Source organism: Ascaphus truei, chromosome 7 (genome assembly GCF_040206685.1).
Source record: "Ascaphus truei isolate aAscTru1 chromosome 7, aAscTru1.hap1, whole genome shotgun sequence".
Classification (NCBI taxonomy): domain Eukaryota; kingdom Metazoa; phylum Chordata; class Amphibia; order Anura; family Ascaphidae; genus Ascaphus; species Ascaphus truei.
The window spans coordinates 66,664,165-66,688,277 of record NC_134489.1 but is presented as its reverse complement, the minus strand read 5'-3'; the positions used below and the strand labels follow the sequence as shown (position 1 = coordinate 66,688,277).

The 24,113-nt window shown below is 44.4% G+C and overlaps 1 protein-coding gene and 1 long non-coding RNA gene across 6 annotated transcripts in view; one reads left to right on the top strand and one right to left on the bottom strand.

Moving 5' to 3' along the window:
* Positions 1-24,113, bottom strand: part of PDE1A (phosphodiesterase 1A) — a 363,587-nt gene that overhangs the window by 126,804 nt on the left and 212,670 nt on the right. For 3 of the 5 annotated variants that reach the window (XM_075608900.1, XM_075608896.1, XM_075608898.1), the window contains one exon: positions 17,595-17,708. Coding sequence is in view for 3 of the 5 variants with exons in the window: in XM_075608896.1 (XP_075465011.1) it covers positions 17,595-17,708 (114 nt within the window). In the remaining 2 variants the exon portion in view is untranslated. Of the gene's footprint in view, positions 1-24; positions 172-8,154; positions 8,221-17,594; positions 17,709-24,113 lie in introns of those variants that run through there. The other 2 variants (XM_075608901.1, XM_075608899.1) reach the window with 2 other exon arrangements.
* Positions 236-24,113, top strand: part of LOC142499490 (uncharacterized) — a 45,057-nt gene continuing 21,179 nt past the window's right edge. Inside the window, exon 1 of the long non-coding RNA XR_012802688.1 lies at positions 236-611. This is a non-coding gene — a long non-coding RNA (uncharacterized LOC142499490). The remainder of the gene's footprint in view (positions 612-24,113) is intronic.

Below are 24,113 nucleotides of genomic sequence, written 5' to 3'. Positions count from 1 at the left end.
AGTCCTCCCTTTAGCTCTCCTCACCTCCGCTGCAGACGGTAAGCCGTTAAGGACGCCCCCATTTTGTTTATGCGCTCGCATGGCAGAAAAGGTTCGCGCATGCAAACGTTACAGCATCCCCAGGAGCTGCACATCACATGACACAGCACAGCCAATAGGGCTGCAAGAATCTCCTGAAGGGAGATTGGAACTTTGGGTGTGCTTGAAGTTTGAGCTGACAGTTAGGAGAGTGGCAGTTGGAGCTGGGACAAGGAAGTAGTAAGTTATATGTGCAGATGTCAGTGGCATCTGCACTAGGCCAGATACCCCCTATTATGCCCCAGCTAGGCCCCGACTTCCACATAGTTTGTGGCTGCAATAGGGACTTGCCCCTCAGAGAGGGGCCCTGCCTAGCAATATTAGTGTTAGGGACACAGGGAGATGCCTTACGGTGGCTGCGGCCTTTGGTCTAGGACACAGATCGCCCAACATTAATAAAGACATTGTTTACGGTGGTACAATCCACGAGGGACCCACCCAACGTAGAAGCGGAGGCTTCGCAGTATCAGCATCTGATCCGTGGATCCCAGCATCGTGGCATCAGCGCGCTCGGGTGTGGCATCACCCGGCAGGTACCCAACGCATCAGTGAACCAACTCAAACACTATAGTGGGGCAGCGCTGTCGCACACACCTTGGGTGGGGGAGCGGAGCATTGGAGGATACGGCCCTCCGTGGCCTGGTTTTTGGTGTATATATATATAAGATTATTTATGTTCAGTAAAACTGTTATCTTTCATAAGTGTGTGTTTTATTGTATGCGGGTCCTGTGGTGGGGTTATTCTACATCAGGCCTGCACAACTCCAGTCCTCGAGGGCCGCAAACAGGTCAGGTTTTCAGGATATCCATACTTCAGCACAGCTGGCTCAATTAGTGGCTCAGTCATTGACTGATATTTACAATTTATTTCTTTTCTGACCCACTAATTGAGCCAGCTGTGCTGAAGTAGGGATATCCTGAAAACCTGGCCTGTTTGCGGCCCTCGAGGACTGCAGTTGTGCAGGCCTGTTCTACATCATAGAATCCTGTACAGGTGGAGGCGCTACCGACCGAACATAGACTCAGGTATACCCCAGGTTCCCAGTAGCGGAGACTCAGATCTCCTGTGCACCACAGGTATTGCACCATATATACACACACCATAGTCACACACCTCTCAGGGGTGGGGAAAGTGCGCTACATAAACATAAGCTCCAAATAACTGTTTGTGGCAGCATCTGGCAGAGAGCAGAAAGTAATGGCCAAAGATAACTAACCATAGTACTGTATAACAGGCTAGTGGAGCAGCCTGTGTAATGTAGCTATACACTTAATACATACATGTGTAAATGTATCACACTCTTAATGACATTGTAGCCTCAGTGTATCCCTAGTATTAAAGTGCTACTCTTTTTTGTATCCGTTTAACAACAAAATCACCTACAGTATAGCAATGCTTTATACATAGGTTACATTTACCCTTTAGCTTGGACAGCTCCTGCCCTCAAGCTTTTGTAGATTCCATCAAATCCATTATGCTACACTATGTTTAGCATATTTAATATTGGCTTACAAAAATAAATAAAAAGTGATTGCTGTATTTGCTGATATTAAGCTATCTTAAACTGAATAGTAATGAAGTGCTGTCACTTCAGTCTATTGTATTAGATACTTTTAAAAGCCCTCTAACAAGTGAGCATACAACAAGACCATGTATGGATAGAACATTGCCATTTATTGAACTATTTTAAGAAAAGTCTTTCGGCAGGCATAGTCTTTAGTACATGGCTTATGGGGAAATTGTCTCTGAAATGAATCCTTCCTTTCAACAACCAGGAATAGTGTGTCTAAGAATATATGTAACTATTTTTAAAAGCTAATCTAAAACATTTTAAAATAGTTCTTTATTATTACCATAACGGTTTTAATTGCATTAACTGAAATGCACCTTACATTCTGAATTAATTAATTACATGGAAAATGTTTTCACAATATTTCCTTTTTTTTTCAGATTGTTCTGTTTTCAAGTTGGTCACTTGAATTCACTTAAACCAATAGCACAGTACAATAGCTTAGTAGAACTGACTGAAATAAACATTGTGTCCATTGAGTTTAATGTTTGGGTTGCTGAGCACCATATACCACAACATTTTATAGAAACATGAGGCCTTATTATGTATTGACTTCAATGGGGCTTTCGATGCAATAGCACCAAATTAGGCCTATCACATTTTACAGACTAAAGCCCTTAGGGTTTGATGGCATAAAAACACTTGGCCCACCTAGTCTGCTAATTTTCCTATCGCTTTGAAAACATCAGATACTATTTGATCCTAAGGTTTCTTGTATCTTTATTTAGGGTAAGCTTTTTTGGATTCCCTTAATGTTAGTTTCTGTCAGCCTTGTCCATCCTTTCCATTAAAGGAGCAATCTAAGTCATTGATTGTTCTTTTTAGTTTCGTTTTTTTTTTTACAAAGGATTGAAGCAGGGGCTGAACGCCATTAATTCCAGCTAGGGTGCCGTATCCCTCTGCTTTTTAAAGCTCCCGTGTCACATGGGACAATAGGAAGCCGCATCAATGTTGTCACACCTGTTGGCCTGCAGGGCATGGGAGGTTTGAAAAGTGGCTATTACGTGATCCCAAGTAGCCCAGCAGAGCAGATTACTGGCACATGTTATGGAGGTAAGTATACTCACCCACCCACCCAGGCAGTCAGTCAAAGGCAGTCAGTCAACCACCCACCCACCCTGGTAGTCAGTCAACCAAGGCAGTCACCTTCCCAGGCAAGTCACCCACATAGGCAATCAAGTCAAACACCCAGGCAGTCAAGTCACCAAGGCAGTCAGTCACCCACCAAGGCAGTCAAGACACCCACCCAGGCAATCACCCAACCACCCACCCTGGCATTCAGTCAGTCAACTACCCACCCACCCTGCAGTCAGTCACACAGGCAGTCAGTCACCCACCTATCCAAGCAGTCACCCAGCCAGTCAGTCATCCACCCTGGCAGTCAGTAAAGGCAGTTAGTCACCCAGGCAGTCAGACGCCCACCCACCCTGGCAGTCAGTCAGTCAGTTAGTCAGTCACCCACCCACCCATGCTGGCAGTCAATCACCCAATCAGTCAGTTAGTCACCCACCCAGACAGTCGAGCAGTCACCCAGTCAATCCCCCACCCAGGCAGTCAAAGTCAGTCACCCACCCACCCAGGCCGTCACCCAACCCAGGCAGTCAGTCAACCACCCAGGCAGTCAGTCCCCCACCCAGACAGTCAGTCACCCACCCGCGCAGTCAGTCACCCACCCATACTTAACCCCCCATCAGGCCCACACTTGGGCACCCCAACTGGCCCTGACTCCTACATTTGAACTACGCTGGAAAGGAGGATATCAATACCAGACTGCATAATTACTGCTGTGATGCTGCCTTTACCATTTATATTTGCTGTGACTTCACTTCTTATCAAATTATGCACTTCTTTTTTACCAGCCTCAGTATGTCTCTAACTCTATTCATATATCTCCATCTCTCCTTCCTTCACCACTTCTCTGTTCACATGAACTCCTTTCTCACCTGCATCCTCTGACACCACAAAGCTATATCCCCTGCACTAAAAAACACCCTTACAAATCATCCTCACACATCCTTTTTCTTTCCATGTTTCTCCTCCTTGCTTCTGGGGATATCTCTCCCAATCCTGGTGCCTGCCTTATTTCTATATGCGCTCGTCCTCGCCTGCCACTTGCAACCTCTACTCCTTCTGGTGTCAACCCCTCCAACCTCATACCCATCCCCTGCCACCCTCCCTCCTCTCTCCCTTTCTCCTGTGCCCTTTGGAATGCTCGCTCCCTTTCTAACAAGTGCCTCTCTGTACATGACTTTTTTCTCTCTCACTCTCTGCTCCTATTTGCTATAACTGAGACCTGGCTCACTCAGTCTGACACTGCTCTGGAAGCTGCCCTCTCCTATGGTGGCCTTTCCTTCTCCCACACTCCACGCACTGATGGCAGGGGTGGAGGCGTGGGGCTCCTGCTCTCCTCTCTCTGCCGTTACCGAACCCTTCCTATTCCTCCATCTCTTGCTTTTCCCTCCTTTGAGGCTCACACTGTCCAGATCTTCTCTCCTCTCCCTGTCCATGTGGCGGTCATCTATTGCCCACCTACCTCTACTCATCCCCCCTCTGCCTTTCTCTCTCACTTTGAATCCTGGCTCTCTTTCTTTCTCTCCTCAGACTCCCCTTCTCTTCTCCTTGGGGACTTCAAATGCCACATTGATGACCCCTCTCTCCCTTGGCTTCCCGCTTTCTTTCTCTAACCTCTTCTTTTGGCCTTCAACAATGAACTGCAGCCAGCACCCACAAGGATGGCCACTACTTAGACCTGGTTTTCACTAAAAACTTCTCTCTCTCCGATTTCTCCATTTCCCCTTTTCCTCTCTCTGACCATCATCTCATCTCATTCTCTCTATCTCGCTTCTCCCCTTCTCCACCTCCATCTACCCCTCTGTTCTGCAGAAACCTGCGCTCTATTCACTTACCTGACTTTGAGTCCACTTTACGCTCCTCCCTCTCCTTTCTCAGCTCTGCTACTGACCCTGACAACCTGGTCAGGAACTACAACTCTGACTTGTCCTCCTCTCTTGATCTACATGCCCCGCTTTCTCTCTGCCGCCCTCGCCCTTCTAACCCTAGACCCTGGCTAAATTCCCACACGCGCATGCTGCGTTCCTCCACTCATTCCTCTAAACGCCTCTGGAGGAAGTCTCACACTCTCGCAGACTTCCTTCACTTCAAATTTATGCTATCCTGTTTCAACTCTGCCCTCTCGCAAGCTAAACAAGCCTACTTTTTTGCACTAATCAACATGCACAAGTCTAACCCACGCCTCTTCCTAACTCTCCTCCTGCCTTCCTTGACTCTTTTTCCACTGTCTCAGAGGAGGATGTGTCGCTGTTGATCGCCTCTTCTCCCTCTACCACTTGCCCTCTCGACCCCATTCCCTCCCATCTCCTAAAACCTCTTGCTCCTACTATAATCCCTACGCTCAAACACATTTTTAACTCCTCTCTCTGCTCTGGAACCTTTCCATCCTCCTTCAAACATGCAACAGTCATACCATTACTCAAAAACAGCAAGCTTGACCCTACCTGTCTTTCTAACTATCGACCTGTCTCCCTCCTGCCTTTTGCCTCTAAACTCCTTTAACGTCTTGTATTCTCTCGCTTGCTCCATTTTCTCAACACCTATTCTCTCCTAGACCCTCTACAATCTGGCTTCCGCACAGCTCACTCCATGGAAACAGCCCTCACTAAAATAACTGACGACCTCCATGCTGCCAAAGACAGAGGTCATTACACTCTGCTCATATTACTCGACCTCTTTGCAGCATTTGACACCGTGGACCACCCTCTTCTCCTTCATATTCTCCATACTCTTGGTATTCGGAACAAAGCTCTATCCTGGATCTCATCCTACCTCTCCCATTGTACTTTCAGTGTCTCTTCTGCTAACACCTCCTCCTCCTCTATTGATCTCTCTGTGGGGGTACCCCAGGGCTCTGTCCTGGGACCTCTTCTCTTTTCTCTGTACACACTCTCTCTAGGTGACCTAATAACATCTTTTGGGTTTAAATATCACCTCTATGCTGACGACACACAAATATACTTTTCAACACCTGACCTTACACCTGCTGTACAAACCAAAGTTTCTGAATGTCTCTCTGCTATATCATCCTGGATGGCCCTCCGTCGCCTTAAACTCAACATGGCTAAAACAGAGCTCCTCATACTTCCTCCCAAACCTGGCCCTACTACCTCCTTCCACATTACTGTTGGAACTACGATCATTCAACCAGTAGCCCAAGCATGCTGCCTAGGGGTCACACTCGACTCCTCTCTCACATTCGCCCCTTACATTCAAAACATTTCTAAAACTTGTCGCTTTTTCCTCCGCATTATAACAAAGATACGCCCTTTCCTCTGTTGCTCGACTGCTAAAACTCTGACTCAGGCCCTCATTCTCTCCCGTCTTGATTACTGTAACCTCCTGCTGTTCGGCCTTCCTGCCTCTCATCTGTCTCCCCTACAATCTATCCTAAATGCTGCTGCCAGAATCACTCTACTCTTTCCTAGATCTGTCTCAGCATCTCCCCTCATGAAATCCCTCTCCTGGCTTCCGATCAAATCCCGCATCTCACACTCCATTCTTCTCCTCACTTTTAAAGCTTTACACTCTTCTGCCCCTCCTTACATCTCAGCCCTAATTTCTCGCTATGCACCATCCCGACTCTTGCGTTCTTCTCAAGGATGTCTACTTTCTACCCCCTTTGTATCTAAAGCCCTCTCCCGCCTTAAACCTTTTTCACTGACTGCACCACACCTCTGGAATGCCCTTCCCCTCAGTACCCGACTAGCACCCTCTCTATCCACCTTTAAGACCCACCTTAAGACACACTTGCTTAAAGAAGCATATGAATAGCACTGTAGATATTCTGAACACATGATACATATAGCTTGGCCCCCTGCAGACGCACTTACCAGAACTCCCTCCTACTGTTGCTGTACATTCTCCCTACCTACCAATTAGACTGTAAGCTCCTCGGGGCAGGGACTCCTCTTCCTTAATGTTACTTTAATGTCTAAAGCACTTATTCCCATGATCTGTTATTTATATTATCTTTTATTTATATGATTACCACATGTATTACTACTGTGAAGCGCTATGTACATTAATGGCACTATATAAAAAACAAACATACAATAAAATACAATACTTAACCCTCTCCCCCCCAGGCCCATACTAAATCACCCCCAGGACTATACTGAATCTCCCCCAGGCCTTTTGTCACATTGGATGTAGCATTGGGTATCTTTGTCTTTTGTTGAAAATATAAAAATAAACAGACTGCATTGTAATGTTTTTTCCATATTACAATAAGAAGAAAACAGTTAAGTAAAAGTTGCGCCCCAATTTTTTTTTTCGTGGTAGGTGCGCTATGGGTTCGGGGAGGGGGGGGAGGGCTGCCCCTTTCATTTGTCCTGGGCCCCATGATTTCTGTTGCTGACCCTGACAGTAACTCATGCTCCTACGAAGAGGCAAGAAAATGAGATATCCTGCACTGGTCATTTTTAAGGTTTTATGAGCACATCACAGCATATTCTTTTGTGCAGTATTTTTTGGTTAATATATGAAAATTGCAAAAAAGAAAAGATCAACATTAATATTAAAGATTATTCAAATGTTCATTAGTAATGTATATTTAAAAAATAATGTACGGTGCAGGTTTCTTGTCTCCTTTTTTTTCACCCACCATAACCTAAAATATATATATATATATATGTGTGTGTGTGTGTGTATGTGTGAAAGTACAGCACCAAAATGGGATAAATGGATATACAGTATTATATCACTATAGATTTTTAGAAGGAAAATGGGAGAGGTAGGGAAGGTGTTAATAACAAGCTGGATATATTCACAAAGGCTAGGTATGTGAGCCTGAGAAATGCAAACAACACAAGACAGACAGACAACCATTTAAAACAAGGTGAACAAGGGAAAGAGGAGGGGGGAGGTGGGAATACAGAAACTTAAGGATAAACAAAAAACGCCAAACAGCAAACAATGCCCAACAATTGGAATAAAAACGCTGGAAACACCGAATAGCTATCCACAGTAGCAACCACCTTCCTCAATTCACTATAAAACAAAAAAGGACAGCGCGGCCTCCATAGCGTAATTCATTACAATATTTGAATACAAATTAGTTGTGCTTCAGGTTTACCCCTGAAGCACAACTATTTTTGCCTTGACGGCCAGTACTATCTTCAGATTTGTGGCACAGCCATGGGCACCAGGTATTTATGGGTATATGGGAACAGGACCACATCTGGTCTGGCAACCCATTTGGTGCGATCCTGGTACTATGGAGACATTATATCGATGACGTGCTGTTTATGTGGGATGGTAGCTTGGAAGATCTTAAGAATTTTGAAATATCTAAATTCAAATGCTGTGAATTTAAATTTTACATTTTAAAGTGATTACATCAGGATGGATTTTTTGGGGCCTGATACTGTTTATTGTGATTGGCAAGATTCAAACTAAGACATTCTATAAACCAGTACATGCCAATACTTACCTATTGGCCTTGAGCCATCATAATCCCAGATGGATAAAAAATATCCCTCAGGGTCAGTTCCTACAACTAAGGAGAAATTGTTCTCAGAAAAATGTGTTTCATGAACAAGTGTTAGATCTCAAACAGAAATTCTTGGAAAGGAACTATCCCAAAATAGATATAGAGACGGCTATATAGCCAGTAGCACTTAGGGGAATGAACTCATTAGTTTGGAGATGATGATCACTCATAAGAGAATTTCTGAGTTCATCCCCTTTGTCACTCAATATAATGATATGGCCCCAAAGGTTAGACAAATTATCAACAAACATTGGAATATTCTACAGAGAGACTGTAAGTTAAAATAATTTTTGCCACAGCAGCCACAAATAATATATAAAAGAGCTAGAAAACTAATATTATCTTTGACCCCCAGTTGCCTTATTAGTATAATGAGGGAAAAAGAGACAATGTGGCTTAAAAATGTGAAAGGGTTTTTTACTTGGTCAAATTGCATTGGCTGTAGTTACAGTCAAAACAGCAATACATTTCGATCTTATGTAACTAACAAGGAATTCAAAATAGAAACATTCATGAATTGCAAAACAGATTCATAGTTTACTTGTTAGAATGCCCATGCGGCCTACAGTATGTCGGCAGAATGGGAAGACCCTTGAAAAGAAGACTGGCAGAACATGTCTATAATATCAAGAGGGCCTGAGAACTCATAGCGTCTCTAATCATTTCAAAATTAAACATAATCAAGACCCTAAAGGTCTCCTCTACACGGGCATAGATTGTCACAAGCCCAATTGGAGAGGGGGAAATTGAATCAGCTGTCCAGTCGTGAGAGTTACGGGATCTGTACTCTAAACAATTAGCCCCTGAGGGCCTGAATATAGAGTTTGATCTGGCATCTTTCTGGAAATATAATTAGCTGAATATTTGGGTCCTCAGCTGTAGTAGTCAGCAGTAAGATGTATATGATTGTATTTCTTTCCTTGGTTTTTTTATATCCAGATTTTCAACTGATATGGGTAATCCCCATACATTTTATTCTATTGTAATTAATGTAATCATATGTATGTGCCATATTAGTGAGAGATCTCATGTTGTTAGTGGCATTTTTTATACTTTCCCTGTAAGAGACCTATGTGGACAGGACACGAAACGGTTAAAATATTTTAGACTATATAAACCCCAAAGAAGTAGGATAGCATTAATACCCCTGAGGAAGTGACCAGTCTAGCTTATGAAACGTGTAGGGTGGAGCCTAAAGATGCTGCAGTATAGAGAGAAAGCAGGCGGAGCTACAGCAGTGAGGGGCAAGAGACGTGGCCATGAGGAGAGAGATGCCAACCCCAGCTGAAGGATGGCAGGACTCTGCATTTCATGTTGCGGATGGCAAATTTCAAAAACGCAAAAGACCATGGATCTTTGGGTAACATTACCACTTGAGCCGGGGACACATTGGCCAAAGAAACTAAGGCAAGGAACCACCAAGAAACCACCCAGGAATCTCCAAGTCCTGGTTCGAGACCTTTACTCAGGGCCACCAACAGGTGGGGTCTGCCGTGGTTGATGTCCCAGGCCCGCTAACTAGGGGGGCCCGACCAGCCTGCGCTGCACATTTCCCCCGACTTCTGGCCATGCCCTGCTGCCATTCCTGGCCAACCCCTGACTCTCAGCTGCCTATAAGCCTCTTCCTTTCTCTGCCCCATGCCACCAAGCTTCGACTGCCGGCCAACAACGGGGCTCTCTGTTGTCAGCGCGAAGCTGGGTCAAGCTTACTTCTGGCGCGCTGACGTTAGAGAGCCCCGTCATGCGCCGGCAGTGGAAGCTCAGTGGCGTGGGGCAGACAAAGAAAGAGGATTATAGGCAGCTTTGAGTCGGAGCCCGGCCGCGACCGGCAGCAGGGTCTGGCCAGAGGTCAGTGGAAATGTGCAGTGAAGCCCGATCAGGTCCCCCCATCCAGCGGATCCCCGCAGACACCAAGCCTGGCCTTACCCAAGGTAAGTCTGTATTTTTATATATATATATATATATTGGGGGTATTTTTATATGTATTGTTTTTTTTTATATGATGTGAGTGTGTCTATATAATATATATATGTGTGTGTGTGTGGGGGTGTGTGTGTGTATGTATGGGGGGTTTTATGTATTTTTTTTTTGCATGCGTTCGGGGTGATGGTGTAGGTTGTATATATTTGAGGGGTGGGGATTTTTTTTTGTGTATGTATTTGGGGTGGGAAGTTTTTTGCATTGGGGGTGGGAAGTTTTTATATATATATCTTGTGGGGGAATTGTGTGAGGGGGAGGGAATGAGTGAGCATGGGGTAATTGACTTAATGGAGGGAGAGGAGAGAGGGTTTGAGTGAGGAAAAGAGGGAGTAAGAGTGAGTCGCAGGGGAGAGAAATAGATGCGAGGCGGGAGAGTGAGAGGGGATGAGAAGGAAGGGAGAGAAATATATGGGAAGGGGGGGACGAGAGGGGCTCGTGAGGTGAGAAAAGAGGGGGGGGCGGCTCGCAAGACTTTTTTTGGTAACTTATTACATTTGATCATCTCTGAATTTTGCACCAAGGAGAACTATTTTTCTGTGTACCATAACACATTGCCACATGCTTCACATATACAAAGAAGAACATGTATGTCGTACTGCTGCTTTAATCTGAGTTTAGGATCCTTAGACAGTCACTTCCTTGACAGCAGATACAATCACACGATACATTGTTCAGTGAGAGGATTGTTCATGTACATATATTACTTGACATCAATGCTCTGAGTCCTGGAAGTCTTTCTACTTTAAATGTATTATCCTGCTTATGCTAAAACATTGCTAGGCAACATACCCCACCCCCTGTGTGACCCTTTTGGCACCAACGTATTGTATTTATTGTGTGACTATCACTGGGTTAAGTACCCCTAAGGGTCGATCTGTGGACCGAAACGTCAGATGACCGTGTTTTTTATGGGTCAATAAACACTTTTTTAGCTCATTACTTTGTCCGGTGCTGATAATTTTAATACTTAGGTTTTCATTTTTCTGAGATACATACGTACATAAATACATACTGTACATACCTGAATGCATTATGTTAATAGAAATATATGAAAGCTAGTGAAAAGCAGATAATTATGAGAAAGCATTGACAACCTAGCTACAGAATATTTGTTTTATGGAGAAGCAGGGATGCTAACAGGGTGGAGAACCGGGACAATTGTCCCAAGCCCGTAGGCTACTGTCTCTCTGTAGAATATCCCAATGTTTGTTGATAATTTGTCTAACCTTTGGGGCCATATCATAATATTGAGTGACAAACTCACTTAAGAGTGATCGTCTTCCATGAGGGACTTGAATGGGACTTTAGACATTCAAGTAACATCTCATCAGGATTTACTATACATGGCACATAGTTCACATGTAATTAGGAAGTTCTTTGGTATTGTGCACTAATATTCTGTATATATATATATATATATATATATATATATTCTGTATATATATATTCTGTATATATATATATATATATATATATATATATATATATATATATATATATACATACACATATACATATATACAGGAGGGCCCCGGGTATACGGCGGGTTCCGTTCCAGGGGCCCGCCGTATAGTGAAAATCGCCGAGAAGCGGGGCCCTGCTGTATATCTAATGGAAATATTACTGTATGTTCATTTGCATGTCTTAGGCCTCGGGCATGGTGCCTCGGGCCGCGCTGATCCGCGCTCCTGCTCTGCCTCGCCTGCTCAAACTGGAGCTTTTTTGTGTCCTGGCAGGTGAGGCAGTGAGCGCGCTTTGGGGGCGGGGTGGAGGCGGGGCAAAGGCGGGCTAGTCTCATTGGATGTGAGCTCCTCCGCTTCCCACAGCGGCAAATTTTAAATTTGCCTGTCTGCTCAGAATTTCTCAGCCTCCGCACGCATGCGGAAGCAGCTGCTAAAGTCGCACTGATGACATATGCAGGGGGCACAGCTCAGCACGGCCTACGGTACTATGTCCCAGGCCTTAGACAGGTCTGCAACCCTGTCTTTCACCATTATCGCCCAGCACACAGCACTTCCACTGCAGCAAGGGATTCTGGGAAATGACATGCAAATGAGCACACAGTGCCACCTTTTTCTCAAGCTCATATTACACGAGCAACCCTTAAGCCAATGCATGTGCTTTAAACACAGCTTTTAAGCATAGGCTGGGGTGAGATGCAAAGCCAGTAAACCCACTCACAGACATGTTTCAACCTTGATGGGTATCATCAGTGTGAGGTTGGTTGTGCTGGCTATGCTGGTTTGAGACTAAGAGTAGGTATTCACCACACTTGTTAAGGTTATGGTGGGTAAAAAAAGTGACAAAAACCCTCCACAGTAAAGCATATAGCAAATGGAAATATTACTGTATGTTTATTTGCATGTCTTAGACAGGTCTGCAACCCTGTCTTTCACCATTATCGCCCAGCACACAGCACTTCCACTGCAGCAAGAGATTCTGGGAAATGACATGCAAATGAGCACACAGTGCCACCTTTTGTCTCAAGCTCAAAATGATTTGTCCACTTCTCCATCTGTTGGAGGCGTGGGCAGAAACATTATTATGGGCATGTCCTAAAATGTTAGATTTATGATTGCACGTATGTAATTTTTCTAGCAAGGTGATATAACAAATATCCAGTCCTCTTCGTATTAGTCATTAATTGTTGGTTTATCAGAATTTAATTGTTAACTCAATCATCTAATTCATGCTGAAATTAGGACAACACCTGGTTTTGAATAGCTTAACACTGAATAAAATGGAAATGTAGCTTTTCCCTCGCATATTGGCTGAGTTTCCCGAATGCTACATTATACACAAAGAAGATCAAACTGGCATGGTAATAAGACAAATTTACAATGTTTTACAAGCAACACCTACATGTTTCTTTTTCAGTATGAGTTCATCTATCTCATGGTTTTACTCATTCTGTGCGTGATTAAAGAAATGTCACTTTCATTTGATTCTTTGAAAATACAACTATGCACTAGGCGCCGAAAAAAAAAAGAACTGCTGGGATGTTTAAATAGCCATTTTTTAGAGCATTGCTATCACTGTTTGCAGAAAGCCCAGAATATCTGTGATAGCAACATTTCCAAAACTGGTGAGTAGCCGGCAACGTGATGATCATCTGTCTGAATAGGGCTCACCCGGCGAGTTCTTTCTGCTGCAGAGAGAGAGAGCAGCCTCTCCCTGCGCAAATCTCGCCCAAAATTAATGTTTTGAATTGAAATGTTATTAGTAGTGTATTGTAGCAGGGGGGTCTCCGGAGCAGAACTGCATTGATTTCAGGTCCAGGGACCCCCTGCATCCCGAGATACAGGCCCTATTATGGGGTGCCGGTATCTCCTATGCATTTGATAAATTTCATAGGAGATACCGACACCCCACAACAGGCCGGTATTCCGGGAAGCAGGGGGTCCCTGGACCTGAATTCAGCGTGGTTCTTCTCCGTAGACCCTTTGCTATGATACACTAGTATTAAAAACCAAATAAAAAATTAAACATATTCGTTACTGTAGCGGCTATCTGTTATGGTAATGAATCTGCTTTAATGTAATTTTTATTAATAGTGTGCGGGAGCAGGGGGTCTCCTGAGCTGAAGCGCTTTTATTTCAGCCTCAGCGACCCCCTGCTTCCTGAGTTACAGGCCCTGGTATTTGGGCATCGGGTGCCGGTATCACCGCCATTTTTATATCGTCCACGTCACGTGACCGGGGGATTTAAATAATGAAGGAGATACCGGCACCCCATATCTGGGCCTGTAACTTGATAAGCAGGAAGTCCCCGAGGCTGAAATCAATGAGGTTCATCTCAGGAGACCACACACTAATAATACAAATTACATTAAAGCAGCTTCATTACCTTAGCGCAGGGGCGCGGAAACTTTTTTTGCTGCACCCCCTCTGTCTGTACTGCTCCGGTGGTGCGCCCCACCCCCTTACCTCACGCGGCCTCACGTGACCGTGATGGCATTTAATGCATGTGACATCACGTCACATGACCACGTGGCGTCATTTGATGCCGCATTGCCATGGACATGAGTCCTGACACCGGCAGAGTGAAGGTAAGTTTAGAGTTGCAGAGGCCTCGTGCAATCCCCCGGCATTTAATTAAAATGCCTTGGGGGAAGAGCGAGGGCCCCTGCAACACCGCGCCCCCCACTTTGAACACCGCTGCCTTAGCGGATAGCCGCTAAGGCAATGAAGGGGTTAAGGCACAATAGCAGGTTTATTGAGGGCAGAGGGGGTGAGTGAAACAGGTACTTGGCCCTTCACTCACCTCCTCTGCCCCCAATAAACATTACAATATGTACTAACCATCAATACATAACCCACCCCCTGTGCCCCCACATAAAACCATAATTTAATTTTTTATACACTGTATTGATACCACAGTCCGGCGGGAGTCCCAAGGTGGTCCCGGTGGGTGTCTGGGGCCCCACAGGGGTCCACAGGTGGTCCCTGTGGGTGTCTGGGGGTGTCTGGGTGGTTCCCATGGGTGTCTGGGGGCCCTCGGGTAGTCCCCACGGGTGTCTTGGGGCCCTTGGGTGGTCCCACGGGTGTCTGGGGGCCCTCGGGTAGTCCCCGCAAATGTTCCCCGTGGGTATCTGTAGGTCCTCGGGTTGTCCCTGTGGATGTCCGAGGGTCCTGGGGTGGTCCCCGCTGGCTTGCGGTACCAATCCTGTTGCAAAAAAATATATTTTGGCAACACATACTGCACCGACACACTTTATTCGAGCAAATACCCAGTATGTACCTGGCAGATACCTGGAATGCGCCGCTCCTCACCTCTGACAAGCCCCGTTGCATTTGCCTTCCCAGCCTGGGTTCATGCCTGGCTGACGGGCGGCTGATCTGTTAAATGATAATGATTAGGATTTAATATGCTGCAATGCTTCGCGTGTCTACCAGATGGCATAAATTCATGAATTGTAATGCAGTATATATATATATACTGTGCAGTATTGCAGCCAGCGGGAATAAAATGCTTCAATCCCTGCCTGGAAAATACCTCAATGCACTCGGGCAGAAAACAGTCACAAACCTCAATACACCCGGGTATACCCGAATTCGTGGGACTAGCCGAGCTCGAATAAAGTGTGTCGCCAGTGTACAGTACAGTAATGGCCAAAATAACCATTATCCAGATATGGATAATAGCTCATTTGCCCATTATTAAATCAAACATTAGCCAGGCAGCATAAATAAAGTAAATAAACCTTTCTACTTATCCCTGCCATTATGAAGAGTTTTCTCATCAGCATACTGCAGGCCCATGTCTTCCGATGCCAGCAAAAATACATAACAAAAATACAATTGTATGGCCCCTAACCCCTTAATCACCGTAGCGGTTAATAACCACTATAGTAATTGAGGGGTTAACCCACCCTCCCCTGCTACCCCCCCCGGGAGGCCTAACCACCCACTCTGGAACCACTATATCCACCCTGTATCCATTGAGTGGCATAGTGGTACATCCTACCCATATAATATGGGCATGATAAGCCACTATAGCAGTCAATGTCACCCTAATAAAAAAGCATGGGGCTACTAAAATTGCACGAGTTTGAAAACCTGCAGTTTGGCGTTTTTTTTCCCCTCAGGAATAAAAATTGCTGAAAAGGTCTCTTATCGACGACTTATCGGGGCTTACTGAATCGCTATAGGCCTTTTTGGTGATAAGGCGTCATCGATAAGTGGCTTATCGGTGCTTAGTGCATTTACAATTCAATTTGCCGTTTTGTTCACCAATGCAACTACAACACACATCACTGCGAAATGCTCAAAGAACTAGATTGGTCATCACTCGAGTCTAGGCGCAAAGTTCACCTTTCCTGTCTTGCCTTTAAATTCTTTATGGGCAAGCTACCTAGCTATCTGAACAAGTTCCTCACTCCTAACACATGCAGCACTTATCATCTGAGATCTGACTCCAAAAGACTGTTCATGGTCCCAAGGCTCAACAAAGTATCCAGCCGTTCCTCCTTCTCTTACTGTGCACTCCAAAACTGGAACAACCTACCGGAAACTCTCACATCCACCACTAGTTTAAGTTCTTTCAAATCTAAGGCTGTCTCACATTTTAATCTGGTCTGTAACTGTTTCATACGCCCATAATATATATGTTCTTTAACTGTGCGTGCAATGTCTTGTATATAATGTATACCCTGTTCATTTATGTAACTGTATTTGTAACCATGTATTATTTGTTTTAACTCTGTGCCCAGGACATACTTGAAAACGAGAGGTAACTCAATGTATTACTTCCTGGTAAAATATTTTATAAATAAATAAATAGTGAATAGGCCCCTATATTTTTCTAGGAAACTGATCTGCACGTAAAATATTTAAAAACAGAGACTCCCACATACTCTAACAACTTGCTGAATAAATTAAGCCAGAGCAGCCCTTAAATCAGGGGTGGCCAACTCCAGTGTTTATAACGACTTAGCCACTGGCTGAGTCACCTGTGCTAAAGCAGGGATATTCTCAAAACCTGACCATTGAGGACTGGAGTTGGCCAACCCTGCCTTAAATAATGTGTACTGTAAATCATTTGTATTGCATCTCCGGTGACCACAATTATGAACCCAATAAAAGCATGATGTATGATTCTGTGTGTACATTTTATTTTAAATGTCAATAGTCAGCTGGTGATATCAAAACACTAAAAAGGAACCAGATTGAATTAAAACAAGTCCTCTATATATTTGCAAATGTACCTACCTACTGTATAATTTCTTTGTAAAGAAAATTATATTTTAATAATATTCTTTAGGCAATCCATGTACAATATTAACTTGTTTTTTACTGCATTCATTAGGTGCCATTTTAATTGCAAACTGTCTAATTACTTATTATTCTCCCTGTCTCTGACTTCTATTTGAATGTGTTAAAATAAATATTGGGTTTAATGTGAAGACCCCTGTTATCATTATCTGGGTCATTATCTGGAGGGGCAATGGAAAAAATAATTAAAAGATATGCCTTATCTTCTATTCACTTGCATTGGATTGACAAAACTATTATAAAGACAAAACTAGATTAATTATAGTAATAATATAATTTTCAGCCAATGACGCTACAGTCTTCCTGTTAAATAGGAATAGATATGGTTTCATATCTAAGAACAGTGTTCTAATGAGTGGAAAGGAGGTTTCTGTAAAATATATAGTGGCCCCAAACAGTAAATTGTTTAGGAAGAGTATTGTTAATGTGAAAGGTGGTAGGTAATTAAGTAAAATGAAGAAAGAGTAATTCAATGTTTACCAGCGTTTCTTATATCCTATTCAAGTACTGTACATGTTGTAGTTAATTGCTCACATAACAATGTAGAGAAAAGTGTTGTTGGCCCTTCTTGCAGGAAAGAGGATAGTAATATATAATGTTTACCTTTTGTACAACAAATTATCTTACCTGGTTTCATCGATATATACCGCTTCCAACACGGATGCTGCATATTCAATATTATTCTTCAGGTCAGTCACATTAATATCTCCTTTCTCAAGCTGTTTCACCAAACATCTTAATCTGTAAGAAAGTCAACGTAACATTTTACACATGATTTAAAAACAAAAACACATGTATTTTAAATCTGTACAAAATAACATAATTTTTCCATGAAACAGCCATTACAATTGTCTTAAAAACCAGAAGAACAGTACACAATGTATAATAAACATTTTCAAAATTCCAGAATCTGCATAATATATTTTTGTTTAACATACAGTACATCAAATGAAGGGTCATTAGAACTGAGATAGTATGATAGGTATTAAAGAAGAAGCCAGCAATTGTTTTTAAAAGAGCTAAAAGCTTAAAGAACATACTTGCCCCAAGTGGGTTACCCAAAACAAGTACACAAAGAGAAGGATCTAAGCAGGCAGGGGAAACATGGCTCAACATGGCCCGGTTCAACCTATACGATGCTACAAATGTAGAAGAAACGGTTGCCTTAACTGCAAATATATGAACAACAGAGCTAAGAGTTTCACTTCAAGTGTCACCAAGAAGTCATTCATCTTAAACTCTTCATTAACTGTAATACGACTTATGTGGTATACCTTTTAACTTGTAGTTGCGGGCTACAATATATAGGCCGCACTAAGGCGCAACCTTGTTAAAGGATTTATAGGACATGGGGTGTCCAGACATTTTCTTTATAAACATAATCAAGATCCAAAAGGATTGGTGGTTACAGATATAGAGAGTATTAAAACAGGTACCGCAAGAGGTGATAGATTCCTGAAATTGCGTCAACAAGAATCATATTGGATTTTTAAAATGCAAACAATGCAACCAGGGGATCTTAATGAGGAGATTGATCTTTTAGCGTTTCAATAGGTATCTACCCCCTTCTTTTTGTCCCGCTTGTATTACACAGTATACTCATTTTTTTATTCTTAGTTAACGATAATATAATAGTCACTAGATCAAATAGGAATTGTATTGGTTTTAGCAGATCCTGTCCTCATAACTCCCCATGAGTTACTTGGTCTGAGTGCTTACGTAGAGATTTTTTAAGGTTTCATGAAATTATTTTAAGTTTACGATTATATATGTTTTATAATTGAGTATATGTATCCTCTTGGTTTAGAACATTATCAAAATGTTTTTTTAGAGTGAGTTATATTTATTTTAAAGGGTTATATATATATATATATATATATATATATATATATTATGATAACTAATAGTGTTCTAAATGATATTATATGAATTAATATCAGACTTAATGTGGTCTTTACAACAAAGAATACTGTTTGAAAGCCAATTTTAATAATTACATTTTATCTAACTTGGATCTATAATTTGAAGTGAATAAAAAAATTATGTTTGAAAACATTTAGCTTATATGCATGACATGTACCACTGATCATCTTAGAGTGCTACCCCCCCCCCCCCCTTCCTTTTCACTGAGGTCATTAGTTAGCCCCATGCAGGTATCCCTGCAGGGGTTAACAGACTGTTCAATTGGAAATTGATTGCTAAATTGATATGGGGCTCCCGCCACTCCAGTGTATAGGAAAGGGGTGTTGCCCTCTTTTCAAATTATCCCTGATGAAGGCCTGTTAGGGCCGAAACGCATTGGATTTATTGATTTGGGAACAAACCACCTAAGATTTATGAGGGTCCATCTGCAAGTTCCAGTGATTCACAGATCCTGCATCTCAGCAGTGTCTGTGTCTGTGTCGCAGTCAGCAAGACATAACTCATTGCCCAGGGGATTTCCCAGAGACGTCAAACCGTATACCAGCGGAAGTGATGTCACATGGCGCTTCAACAGCGGTATACTTCGGCATCGGCTTCTCCTTGAGCCTCCCGGGGACCCATGGAGAACGTCCAGTAGACTGTCGAGGGACTGCACATCCCCCTAAATTGGGCTTCAACTTTATATCAGGCAATTTATCCTGTTCATTGATCTATACCCTCAAGTCAATCTAAGCTGCATGAATCCCCCCTAATAAAGATAATGTTTGCATCAATGTATAAGCTTATCCACACTTTGCATCAATGTTAAGTCCTGGGGATATTAGAATGTATTCATACTGTAGGAGAAATTAGAGGAAAAGTTATTTGACTATGTAGCATAGCCTCCCGGCCGCTACTTATTTTCCTGGGCCCTACCAGTGTAAGTCCTGTTAGGTGCAGGCTGTGGATGGGTTAATTCCTTCTGAAAGGCCTTGAGTGCTTTTGCAGCCTTAGATACATTTGATGTATCCAAGGGTAGGCCTAGCAATAGCCATAAAGTGTCAGCAGGAGGGGTGGATACTGATTAAGTCACATGATGGATGTGATGGCCTGTCAGTATCCAGACCTGCACTGTTATAGGGCAGGGTTACAAGCACAACCCAAGGGTATAAATACTGGCACTTTCCTGAAAGTGGGTGTGTCTCTTTCCTCTCCCCTGTGGAGTGAGTACCAGCTACCCTGGGTCTCACTAGGAGGCCTAAGGAGGAGCACCATGCAGAAGGCCTGGTATGGGACTCAAGCCCTATCAGTGATACCTTCCCTAGGGGAAGCAAGGAAATATATGCACTGCTGTAAGATCTGAAACATGCAATAAATACCATGGAAACATCTATCAGGGTGATTCACTGTCTTGGGCTAAAGAAAGGTGCCAGTCTGGGCCATCCTTCTACTATCCAGAGGATCCATGCTGACTGGAGGTGCTGCAACCAATGAACAAAAAGGTACCCTGTACACCTGTCCTGATGATTCCCCACACAACAATGGAAGTGCTCAGCCCTACTGTTACCTCACAGGTACGCACCACACCATAACAAATATGGAGTAGCAGACCTAATCTCACTTGGGGTGGGGGTAAAGGGGCTACAAATGGAGGCGCTGCTGAGATGCTGAGATTATATTCTCACAGGACAGGTTTTTGCAGCAGCAGGACTTATGGACTTATTGTGTTTGTGCATCACAGACTGTACTTCCCCTACTATTAAAAGAATAGGGAGCAGTTCCATGAAGCTTCACCAGTGAGCCTGCTACCATCCACACAGATAGAAAGGAAGGGGGGAATCTCTCCTTGAGTCTTCACCAGGGAGGGGGTTACCCAGGCCCTTGCCTAAAGACAATAAGTTGGGGCGTAGTCTGGGCTTCATGCCAGGGAGTATGGTCACCCTCATATTAGCACACATTACAACATGTGGGGCATACCCTGGGATCCGCCAGGGTGCATAGATACCCACATCCTCCGCTGAAAATATGTTTTGGGCGTACTCTGGGCTTCATGCCAGGGAGTGTGGATACCCTGCATATCCGAATAGAAGAAATAAAGTTGGGGCGTACCCTGGGCTGTGTCCCAAGGAGCGTGGATACTCTTCACAAAAGAAAGAAATGGGGACAGGGCCTCTGATGCTTCACCAGAGATCCCTGTGCACCCTCTCATCGATGTACTGATGACTTAAAAGTGAGGCATTCCCTGATGCTGCCCCAGGGTGTGTGGTACTCATGTAATCAATTACAGCAGAAAAAGATGCACAATGTACTGTCTAGTACTCTAAAATGGTGGTTTTCCCCTGAAGAGGAATCCGCATGGTTGTTGGACTCTAACTTACAAAATGGCGATTCCAGAGTACTGGTAGCCTCATGGTCCGTTAACTACCTCAGAATGGCTTTTCCCATCACATCCGGGAAGCCGCATGGTGTTTTTGCAAAAGTAGCATGCAGTTGCAAACGTTTGCTGGGACTCAGTTTGCAGAAACCAGTGCGAACTGCTGAAACCCCGCCCTCACTCCTTGCTCCTGATTGGACTGTCGTGTCACCAGGTGGAGGAGCTGGGTGTACCCTAACAAAACAACCGGATGTGAGGAGCCAGACACACGTACTCTGCCAAGGTAGAGAGCTTGTGTGTGCAGAGCTGCCTTACCCACTACAATATGACAGCTAATTCGGAGTATCTTAACCAAGCCCTACAGCCTGGGTGAGTGCCTTCCGGAACATGCCCGATACCACCGCGCCGATGGAGCTGGGCCCTTCCGTGTTCGGTGTGGCATCTACGTCAAGCAGTTGTAAGGAATCCGCTCCACGGTTTACTGGTTACCTTACCTTGCAGACCGGTGCAGTTCTGGAACAGCTTTCCTGAGGTTTGCTGCAGCCTGGATTCACTCAAAGCAATACACACTCCCTCTGGTATCTACTGCAGCTGTGCAGCCTTTCATTGCAAACTATACTTGCATTCACTCATTAGGGGCAGTACCTTCACACCCCCGCCGGGGATTGGCCCGCTGGCCTTTAAGTATTGCTTGCCCATAATGCTCCTTGCCGAGCATAGTCCTTACTGGATGTCAACTGTTTTGCCACAAGCTCTCGCTTGTTCCCCTTTGCTGATACCAGGTCACGCCCTGCGTCCTTCAGCTTCCTTCAAGCCGTTTGTTCTCCAATGCTGATTCCAGGTTACGTCCTGCATCCTTCAGCTCCCTTCAAGCCGCTTGTTCCCCTGTGCTGAAGCAGAGATTCGTTCCTGCGTCCTTCAGCCTCCTGGATTCCTGCACTAAGTAGTGGTTTCGTCCCTGCGTTCTGCAGTCTCCTGGATTCCTGCACTGAAGCGGAGGTTTCCCTTTATCTACAGCTTCCTGGTTCCTGGGGCCTACTCTTTCCCTAATATAGAGAGGCCGTGTCCTGGTTCCTGCGCTGAAACAGTGGATTCCCTTGCCCGCTCAGGACTTTTGCGCTGTAGCACTGGTGCACCCGTGCAGCAAGACGGTGTGCTATTCTGGTCTGCCTACCATCTCCTGTGACCAGCACCATGGGCCATGGTCGTCGCTCGCGCAAAGGCCAACCCCGCGCTCCTAAACTGAAGCGGGTTTCTCCTATCTCCTTATTGCCGAACTCTTGCATGGACAATGTTTATCCTGACGTCTCCTGTTCTGACCCTGGCTTGTACAACGACGACGCTGTCTTCTCCAATCCTGATCCTGCGACATATGACTACGAACTGCGCAATCCGGATCAGCCTGCGCGGTCTCAGGTCGGTGCTTTTACAACCCCACCTCAGCCTCGCGGTCCGACCCTGGTTTGTGGCGAGCAGAACCCTGACAGTATGCTCGGCCCTACAAACTCGGACCCCGCTGAGGTGTGGGTTGGTAAGTTTTTTCCTAAAAACCTGTCCCAGCCTGTAGACCAGTCCCAGTTTGAGGATAATTATTTGTGCGATATAATACCTCTGATGGAAGATCCGTTTATGTTGGAGGGCTTGACTCCCTTGCAAAAGAAATGCCGTAATAATCTGGTTTATAAGGCTTACTGCCTCAGAGACTTAAAACAGTATCTGGCCAGTGTTTTGGCCATTGCTAACATTGCTTGCTCCCCTGATTCCCCTTTAACTGGGGAGGAGCTGAGTCCTGTGGAACTGGTCAACGCCTGTAGTACACTCAATGCCCTGACTTTATCCTTGGACATTCCTATAGTATTCCCAGAACCTTCCGTCATGGTGGCTCTCGCTCACGAGACGCTGCATTTACTTTCCCGTGCATTGGATGATTGCTTGTTAAAACAGGATCGTCTCTTAGCCGCTCACGCCGTCGTTTGGCGGTATCCCTCGGCTACCAGTCCTGTTGCTAAACCGGGGGACGTATCTCTCTCTCCGGGAGATGACCAAACAGAACTATTACCAATATCTCCCAACGTAGTAACTGCCACAGTCCCAAGCTCTGATTGTATGCCCGGGTTCCCTTACACTAATGATATGTCTACATTAACCCCTGCCGATCAGTCCTGTGAGGTCCCCTTGGAGAACACATATGTGTCACTAACTAACACTAAGGTTCTTGTATCAGAGAATAAGTCCCTTAGTTCTCCTATTTCTAGCTTTGAATCCCTCTCTCTAGGTCTTGAGGGTTTTCCAGCTTTAAACTCTGCTAGACAGTCCTGCGCGCTTTCCCCGTCAGAGAAAGAATCCCTAAGTTCTGTTCCCAGGGTTATTTCTGTATTAACCTCTGTGGGGCAGCTCTCTGAGTTTCCTTTGGTAAATCCCTGTTCTCTGTCAGCCACGGTCACGCCCCTAGCTTCAGACGAGAGATTCCTGCTCTCTTCTAATACAGAGAAAAGGTTACCTATGTATTACTCTCAGGCAATGTCTGCATTAACCCCTGTAAATTCTTGCTGCCTCCAAGTTAATGCCTTCGTTGTAGCCTCAGAGAATGAGTCCACAAGTCAGACAGCAGAGGTTGCATTGAGGGATTCCCATAACCGTACGGAGTCTCTAGATATTCTTTGCTATAAATCCCCTGCTTCAGCTCAAGTTTCCGCAGTTTCGTCTCCGGAGACTTCGGCTAAAGTTCTGGTTCCTGTTAAATGTATTCAGGAGTCAGGTTTTTCCCTAAGCTTAGTCGCAGAGTTCCTTCTCCCGGGTATTTCACTGAACCAGCCTGTCGCCCACATAGCGGTGATCCCTGCTTCAGCGCATAGTTCCCACATTATGGA